The 9576-nt window shown below is 37.7% G+C and overlaps 1 protein-coding gene across 1 annotated transcript in view; it reads right to left on the bottom strand.

The window, feature by feature from the left end:
* HSD17B12 (hydroxysteroid 17-beta dehydrogenase 12) overlaps positions 1–9576 on the bottom strand; it is a 152066-nt gene that overhangs the window by 94653 nt on the left and 47837 nt on the right. The window contains exon 2 of the mRNA XM_003781244.3: positions 210–256. Coding sequence (XP_003781292.1) covers positions 210–256 — 47 coding nt within the window. The remainder of the gene's footprint in view (positions 1–209; positions 257–9576) is intronic.

The following is a 9576-nucleotide window of genomic DNA, read 5'->3' as shown; positions in this document are numbered from 1 at the left end:
AGCCGTCATTGTTGTTTTGGCGGGTCCGGGCTGGGGATTCGAACCCACCACATTAGGTGTACGTGGCTGGCGCCTTAGCCGGTTGAGCTATAGGCGCCGAGCCCATATTTGTGTTTTTAACTTCAAAAATCAAAATCGCTATAAGAAATCATTCTGTATTTGTTTTATTTTTTTTAACACCAAAAAGGAAGTTCTTAAAAATCACCTACCTCTTCTGCATATGATTTTCCAATTCCATCAGTACTACCTGTGACAACTGAAAAGGAAAAAAAAAAGTAATAGTTTATTTTAAGAAATAGAATAAAGAACCAGTCATAGTTAGGACTCACCAATTATACACAGAATAATACATTCGGTATATCTTTTCAGAGTGGCAGTCACCACTGTGTGTGTGTGTGAACTCACTGAGCTGTATGAGCTGTACCACTTAAGCACATTAGTATATATCTTATATCTTAATAAACTAATTTTTAAAATTAAGGGTAGTAAAAAGACATTGAGTAAGATTTAATCCTTCTGTGAGAAACCTTATTTCTTCTGTAACCTCAAAAAGTTTAGGCGGCAGGAATAATTGAGAATTATGATTGGTCCCATTATATCATGGTACCTTATCTCTGGAATCCTCTATGCATACTGGTTACAAGTTCAGAGCATGGGTGTCTGCTTCAAAAGATGAGAGATTCCCCTACACACAAATTCTCTAAATATGAGTGGTCCAAACCATTTCTAGATTATAAAAAAAAGTTAGAGGTAAAGTACGATTTTCTTGTATTTTTTTAAAACCGTTTCTTACAAATTACAAGAGATGGGCTCTAATTTTTTTATTCAGAAATTATGTCAAACACATCCATATTCTTTCTAGCCATATCGTTCATAATCTCATAGACTTTTACCATGTTCCTGGCTAAGCTGTCATCTTTACAGAATTTTTTAAAACTTTAGGACAAAATATATATATATATATATATCCAGAGAACGGTATGACAAACACCCAGGTAGCCAGGCCCAGCTTCACCAATGCTCAACTGAAAATAGTCTTACTTCATCTAACCTTCACCTGCTTCCTCTCATCTTGTATTAATTTCAAGTAAATCCCAAACATCGTATCACTTCATCCATAAATATTTCAGTATGTTACCTGCCATCAAAAATAACCACAATAGCATTATCACAATACTGAAACTGCAAATAATACCTTCTTCATAACAAATATCTAATCATGTAAGTTTTCCCAAATGTTTCCAAAACTTCTAACAATTCGTGCCAGTCAGGATTTAATAGCTTCCATACTGAAACTGGTGAACATGTCTATTCAATGTTTTAATCTATAGGGTCTATTTATCTACCTACCTATCTATACCTATTTATCTCTCTCCCCCCATCCCTAATTTATTTGTTGAAGATTATAAGGTCATAGGTTTGTGCTTTCTCAGCCTGACATTTGCTGAACACGTTCCCCTGATATCATTTAATACTCTTCCGTCTGTAGAGGCAGATACAGATGCTTGATCAAAGTCAGGTTTGATTTTTCTTGGTAAGAGAACTTCATAAGTGGTATCACTCATATTTACAAGAGGAAGCACACATCTGGTTATCTTTGTTATATTAGCAGCCACTGATGATCACTGCTGAGATTCATTATCTCATTGCACAATGCAATGGTATTGCAGAATGGTGGTATCTGAATTCAATCATTTATCTTCATCTATTAGCTAAAACATTCCCATAGAGAACCATGAAATATAGCTTGCATAGGAATATAAGATAAATGTTTGGAGTTTTTTTAACGATTATTTATCAGTTTTCAAAATAAATTGGTTCCCTGGCATCTTCCAAAGGTGACCCATTTGTTTTATCATTACAATTTTATTTGTAAGAAACATTTTTAACTCATAGATTTAAACATTTGTGGTAGAACCTCGGTATGTGAAATTGACCACCATATGAAAGTTCCTCCAACCTGTGATCAATTCAATTGTACTTTTCTGTAGCTTTCCGTCTCCTGGTTTTGAAGGCATGGAATCCAAATTTTATACCATATTCTAATGAACTGATTCACCAATGTCTCACAAGTGATGGATAAATATGTTCTAATTATGTTCAATTTTCTCTTCTTCCTTTTCTCCTTTCTCCAAGATCCCAGAACCTCACCTCCTGCCCCCTTCCGTGAAAGCCTGCTGAAGCCCCACCATCTCCATTGTTCCAGATCACTTCAAACAAAAGAAAGCTTTTGGTTTTCTAAACTCCCACACATGATGAGCACAAAGTAGGTGATCTGCAGGCGTTTGCTGAGTGAGTGTATGATGCCCAGCAATGCAATGGTCTTACAAACTGCAAACACACTAGACTTAGACTCCTATCTTGGGAAGATATCTGGTTTCTCAAAGGTCTTCACTTAACAAATACGGTATCTCATACTTTCCTACACTGACACCTACTAGCCACTGACCTACTGATTTACAAAGCCTTTTATACCCATAGTGTTCTGTTTAATACATTAACTACTGTGTGAGTTGTATTTAATTTAATGCTACTTTTGAGCCTGGGCCTCCTGAAGCATATATAACTCACATGTCTCTTGGCCTATCTTGTCCTAATAAAACACTGTGGCCCCAAGGAAAACATTTTTTTTCCTAGCGTGGCAGCCAATGTGTTAAGCCTACAATTGTGGAGCATGCAACCCATATACATTCATGAGTTACATTACATTTTGGTAACGATGGACAGCATATACAGTGGTGGTCCCATAAGATTACACTGAAGCTGAGAATTTCCTACCATCTAATGATGTGATGTTGTAGCCATCATAATATTAGAGTGCAGTGCTTTAATCGTGAGTTTGTGGTGATGCTGGTGTAAACAAATCAAGTGCACTGCCAGTTCTATAAAAGTATGACACATGTAATTACAGGAAACCTCCATAGCTGACCACCTCTTACATTGACCACCTCAAGTTGAACCAAATTTCATAGACCAGACATGCACCACATGTACTCCGTGTACAGTAGGCCTGGTTCCTTATGTTGACCACCTCTGTGTGTTGACCAGTTTGTTACAGTCCCTTGTGTGGTCAACTTACAGAGGTTCTACTGTATACAGTACATGATATTTGGTAATGATAATAAATGTTACTGGTTTATGTACGTAGTATGCCACATTTTCTTATTTAGAGCATATTTCTTCTACTTATAAAAAGAAACAAAAGTTAACTGTAAAATGGCTCAGCTCCTAAAGAGTCTGAGACTGGAGATTTGTTTGAGCCCAGGAGTTCAAGGTCATAGTAAACTATGATCCTGTCACTCCACTGCAGCCCAGGCAACAGTGACATTCCGTCTCAAAAAAAAAAAAGGAAAAGAAAGAAATTTCAAAGATTTATAGTCTCCTCCCCAGGACCCAGGGACAAGGGCCAGTAAAATTCTTTATTCTCATTAGATAAATATACACAGTTTACCCTTGAACAACACAGAGGTTAAAGGCATCAATCCCACACAGTCTCCACATATACCCTTTGACCCCCCCCAAAAACTTAATTATTAATAGCCTACTGTTGACTGGAAGCCTTAAAGATAACATAAGTCAACTAACATATTTTGTGTGTTATATGTATTAAATATTGTTGTCTTAGAATAAAGCTAGAAAAAAAGAAAATGATACTAATCCAGGTGTGGTGGTGCACACCTGTAATCCTAGCACTTTGGGAGGCCCAGATAGGTGGATAGCTTAAGCTTACGAGATTGAGACCAGCCTGAGCAGAGTGACACCCCATCTCTACTAAAAACTGAAACTAGCTGGGCATTGTGGTGGGTGCCTGTAGTTCCAGCTACTTGCGAGGCTGATGCATGAGGATCACTCAAGCCCAAGAGACTGAGATTGCTGTGAGCTTCAGGGTACACTGCCCAGGACAAAGGGGGGGGGGGAGGCGGGGCATGCAAGGAAGGAAGGAAAGAATTATAAGGAAGAAAGAATATATTTACTACTCATTAAGTAGAAGTGGATCATCATAAAGATCTTAATCCAGAAAATCCACAAGTCAAGTGTTATTCAAGGGTCAACTGTAGCTCAAGGGCCTACAGAAGTTACCTATTCTTCAAGTCCAGTTCACTGTACTACTAACATGTTATATTACCATGGTACATTGTCAAAAGTCATGGATCAGTATGATTAACTAAAGTCCACATCTTATTCAGCTTTCTTTTTTCATTACTGAAATGACCTCTGATTCAGGAAGCCACCCAGGATATCATTACATTTGGTCATCACATCTCCTTATGTGATAGCGTAAGAGACATTTTTAAATTTTGCTTATCTTTTTAAAAAAGCCTATATTCTAACTTCACGTAGTTTAACTGAGCATAGAATTTTAGGCAAGAAATAATTTTTAACAACAACCAAAAAAGTTTGTCTTCTAGCACAAGTATTATTTAAAAAGTGTTACTATTCTGATTTTGGATCATTCATATGTGACCTGCATTTTTGTCACTGGGGATTTTAGGATTATTGATCTTTAGGACTCTGTCATAATAATATTATCTTGGAGTAGGTGTTTTTCTATTTTTTGGTGCTAGGCATTGATGGGCCTTAAAATTCATGTCCTCAAATTCTGGAAATTTTCTTGTTAATTCTTTGATTATATGTTCCCCACATTTTTCTTTCTAGAATTCCTATTAATCAGAACATGGACTTAAGTTTCTCTATTAATTGTACTTTTCCTTCTGTTCTACTTTCCAGTAAATTTCTTCCATTCTATCTTCCAAACTATTTACCTTTTTTTGAGACAGAGTCTTGCTCTGGGTACAATGCCATGGCATCATAGCTCATAGCAACCTCAAACTCTTAGGCTTAAGAGATCCTTTTGCCTCAGCCTCCTGAGTAGCTGGGACTACAGCCTCCCACCGCCAAGGCTGGCTAATTTTTCTATTTTTAGTAGATAGGATCTTAATCTTGCTCAGGCTGGTCTTGAACTCCTAAACTCAAGCAATCCAGCTGCTTCAGCCTCCCAGAGTGGTAGGATTACAGGTGTGAGCCACTGCACACTGCCCAAATTACTTTTTAAATGTAAGTTGTTATTTTTTAATTTTGAAGAACTCTTCTGTATTTTGATTGCTCTTTCACATGCTCACTTTTTCTCTTCTGACACTTTTAAAAAAGTAGCCTCTTCTTATAGATCCATTGTCTTCTTTTATCTCTGAGGACATTAATCATATTGTTTACATATTTACATTGACTTCTACTCCTTAGATTCTATTTCCTCTAAGTTTCTTCTTGATTATTTTGGTCTCTCTCTTCTGGGAGGCATTAAAATGTCAAACAGAGTGCACACATATGGTAATTATAGTGTAGCCCATACTACAGAGTAATCAATGGGAAAATCAGCTGTTTTATTAGGAAATCCACAAAAGTCAAGATCTGTCTTTCTAGGGCTCTTCGCTGTCTCTTAAAAAGTGTTCCCCAATTTCCAGTCTTCTGGCTGCTGGGCAGTTGGGCAGCTATTACTGGTTTGCGGACTTTTTACTCATACCCTGCTCTCAGTCAGTTGTCTACCTCTGCCGTCTTCTGCCCAATTACCCTGAATCTAGAATACATCTGGCTTGGTGCCCTGCCCCATTTCCGTCCTCTCCTGTACCCAATACTTCCAATTCCTGTGCTGTTCCAAGGTCCACGGGACAAACTTGCTTGCTTCCCAATGGTGTCCCCTCTATGAGCACTCAGGTATCTGCTCTGTGAGGTCTGCCTTCTATCTCCCTTCTAAGACCAGGGATGAGGGATGACTGAAGTTACGTAGCTGCTGCAAAACAGGGCTTTCTTTTTCTCATTCTTCTGACTATTAGAGCGGATTTCCAAAAGAGGCCTGAAGTATTGCTAAATGGTCGTTTTAGAACTAGAAGTTCTCAAGGTTCCTCTTAAACATATTATACTAAACTGTAGTTGAGAAAGAGATACTAAACACACTTCTCAAAAACATTTCACTTTATGTTCCCAGTAAGAACATATTTTCCTATCTCTTTTAAGCAACTATCAAATTTAAATCAAACTAATAGTCTTTAGAAACTGTTACATGCATGACTGGAGAATATAATGATGTGGAAGGCCCACTCTGGATATTAGATATTCTACAAATCGCCCATTTCATGGTTAGGACTTTAAATATTAAGCAGAAACAATACAATTTTAAGTTGTACAAATATTAAAAATTTACCCTCTGAGATGTTGATAGATAAAATTAGTACATTTCCATTTTCTAATAGTCTGGAAACAAAATCTAACAATCTCATAAAAGTTAAATATTGCCTCTCAAGTAAAAATTTTCTGAGAAAAGAGAAGTGCAAAAATTAGTATGGGCACAAGAAATAAAAAATAAAACCGGAAACTCAGAGCCTCTTTTAGCCATCTCTACGGCACCACTGTAGTTCTACCATAATCACCATTTCATGAAATGGCCAGGTCATGGGGGACCAAGTATCACTTCCCCAGCAAAGGAAAGAAATCCCTTTGTTCTCCAAGTCACATGATAGATGACGTACTTGCATTTGTGTCAAACTTCAGCCAATTATAAAAGAAAAGGTTTTACTCAATGAATGTGTGTGGGGGGGTAAATTTGTTTATTTAAAACAGGTGGGGAGGTGTGGATTGATATGCTTTTGCTTTTAAAATTATTTTCTTGAAAGCTGTAAGTCTTACAACAGTAGTAGCAGAGAGAGCAGTAAGAAAATCTCTCCATCAAGTTGAATAACTTTTTATTTTTATAAAAATAATAGTATGATTCTCACTCTATTGTATTGTCTGGGAAGTCAATTCTTCATCCTTAACTTCAGAAAGCTAACCAAAGCATACCATTTTGGAATCAAAAGTCTGGGTAGTTGCTTCTGGGGGATTAGAGAAACACAGGAAAGATATTTTTTAATTCTTTTTACTCTTTGCATTTTTTTCTTAACCCTATACTGTGTTTCAAAAAAAGAATTCCTTTCTTACTATGAATAGAAGGATAGTGTGTATTGAGCCAGTAAAATATTTCATCTATTCCCGTTTCCCCCAAATCAAGGTAGCATTGTATAAATCAGTGCTTCCCAAGGTCCCTTAATAATTTCTTAAAACAGATCTTATCTTCTTAAATAAAATTTAGTGAAAAATCTGATTATGTATTTATTTGATTCTTATAAAAGATCACCAGTTTCAATTAATATTGAATATTAGTATAGAAAGTATATGCACAAAAATTAAAATTCTTAAGTATTCATCAAAGTAGTACCTAAGATCCTTTCTTGATATACTTTGGAAAACACTGATCTAAGCACTCCCACCCTGATACACCAACTTTTTTTTTTTTGCAGTTTTTGACCAGGGTTGGGTTTGAACCTGCCACCCCCAGTATATGGGGCCAGTGCCCTACTCCTTGAGCCACAGGCACGGCCTGATACACCAACTTTCAATAAAAACCAAATAGAACAAATACCAGCCAGCAAGTCATCCAAATTAGATATATTGCATAGTTTTTTGGGTTCTTAAAATGAAAAAAAATCTAAGCAATCACAGCAACACTGAAATATAATGCAATTTGTAAGAACAACCGTGGGGACCCTATCCTTGAGGTGTTATAATGCACATTTGGGCCACAGCTAGCTAGCTGCTTTCTTTAATATCCATTCTTCCCTTCCTCCTTTGCAAGAGAACACTGACTGTTAGCCCAGCATGTTGTGGCCTTGAATAAAGACTATTTTCTAACCAGCCTAGCAGCTAGGTATGGCCATATGATTAAATTCTGGGAATAAGATGCACCCAGGGTTGTGAGGGACTTTGAGGTAGGCTGTTTAAAGGAAGCTGACTCAGCAGAGAGGCCCCCTTCTGCCCTTTATCTTACCAATTCAAAAGTGATGCCTGTTGCTGCAGCAGTTCTTGAACCATGAAATAACCTTGAAGGTAGAAGCCATGGGCTACAATGATGGGGCAGAAACATGGGAATCAAGATGCCTGATATCACTGAGAAATTATCATGCCATTTTTTAAACCAATCATTTCTTTTCTTACTTCTTAGTAAAAGTTCTTGTCTTTAAAGTGAGCGGGCGGAGAAAAAGACTTCTATCTTACTAAAGTCCGTATATATATTCAATGGCCCAGAAAAGCAAAGCAAGAATAAACTGTCACTAAATTACAAAAACAAGATATTTAGAATTCACATCATTTTAAGGATATCTGCTCAAGGTACTTCGTTGATATTACCTAGTTACTTGTTATAACTACCACCACCTCATAAGCTATCATCTCCAGGACATCTGCAAAGAATCTTTCAGTCCCTCCTCTCTCAGTTCAGGCCATACACAGTTAATAATTATCTTTCCCAAACACCATTTTTATGATCTCATTCCTTTGCCAAAAAGTGCTTTCCCTGTTGTCAATTATATAAAACCTGAAACACAAATCCATTCACATCATCCCACAGCCACCACCTGGAGCAACCATCACTCATCTCCTGTAAACACTACGGTAACAGCCTTCTAATGCATTCATCTGGTCCCATTCTTACTTTTCTATTCATTCTCCACACTGTAGCCAAAATAATCACTCCTAAGTGCAAAACTAAATCACTTCCCTGCCTAAAACCTATCACTTGCTTCCTACTCCCCTTATTCGTACTGAGTCTTCCATGAGCTAACCTTAACTCCTACCACTTTCCTCCTTCTACTTCAGCATGTCCTTCGGTTGTGCTGAAATTTTCCCATCCGTCCGAGGTAACATGCTTTCTCTTCACAAATGCTGTTCCTTATGGTCCCAATATATACACTGCTATGCTTACTTCCAAAAGTAAGGAGTTGAAACTTAATGGCCAATGGGGTAGTATTTAGAGGCGAGGACTTTAAGGGGTGATTAGGCCACGAGGGCTCTTCCCTCATGAATGGATTAAGGCCCTTATAAAAGGATCTTCATGAAGCATTCCTTCAGCCTTCTTGCCTTTCTGCCTGCCACTTCCAGGACACAGCATTCCAAGAATGCAGCAACAAGTGCCATCTTAAAAGCAGAGGGTATCCCTCACCATATGTCAGAACCTTGCAGTACTTTGATCTTGCACTTCCTGGCATTCGAAACCTTAAGAAAACTCATTTCTCTTCTTTATATAGTTTGTTATAGCAAAGAACAAAGACACACTGCTACCTATGTTTCTCTACCATCCTTGAGGTTTTCCCTGGAATATCTTCTCTCCCACTAAGGCTCCCTTGACCTCCAGACTGATTTAGGGGCTCACAGCTCTCTGCCCCCACAGTACTCTGTACATGCCCTTCACTGTATTCATCATACAGGTTCCCAAAGGGCAGGGTCTATCTGGGTTACCACAGTCTAAACTGCCAGCATTGTGGCTGGCAAGAAGCAGCCAATTAATGAGGTTTTGCTAGATGAATGGATGAATGAATGAATGGAAGGAGATTATGAATGGAAAACTAACCTCCTCTGACATTATCCACTACTTTTCCACGTGGTATTTAGAAATCCTGCACAATCCCACATACCCTTCAGCCCCCTTTCAACATCAAAAATCAGTGATCTATTAACAAAATAAGATTTAAGATATTTAACAGAAAGAAGTTT

Source organism: Otolemur garnettii, unplaced genomic scaffold (genome assembly GCF_000181295.1).
Source record: "Otolemur garnettii isolate 467f Iridium unplaced genomic scaffold, OtoGar3 scaffold00001, whole genome shotgun sequence".
In the NCBI taxonomy this organism is placed as follows: domain Eukaryota; kingdom Metazoa; phylum Chordata; class Mammalia; order Primates; family Galagidae; genus Otolemur; species Otolemur garnettii.
The sequence above is the reverse complement of the archived record's forward strand: the minus strand, read 5'-3'. Positions and strand labels throughout refer to the sequence as shown.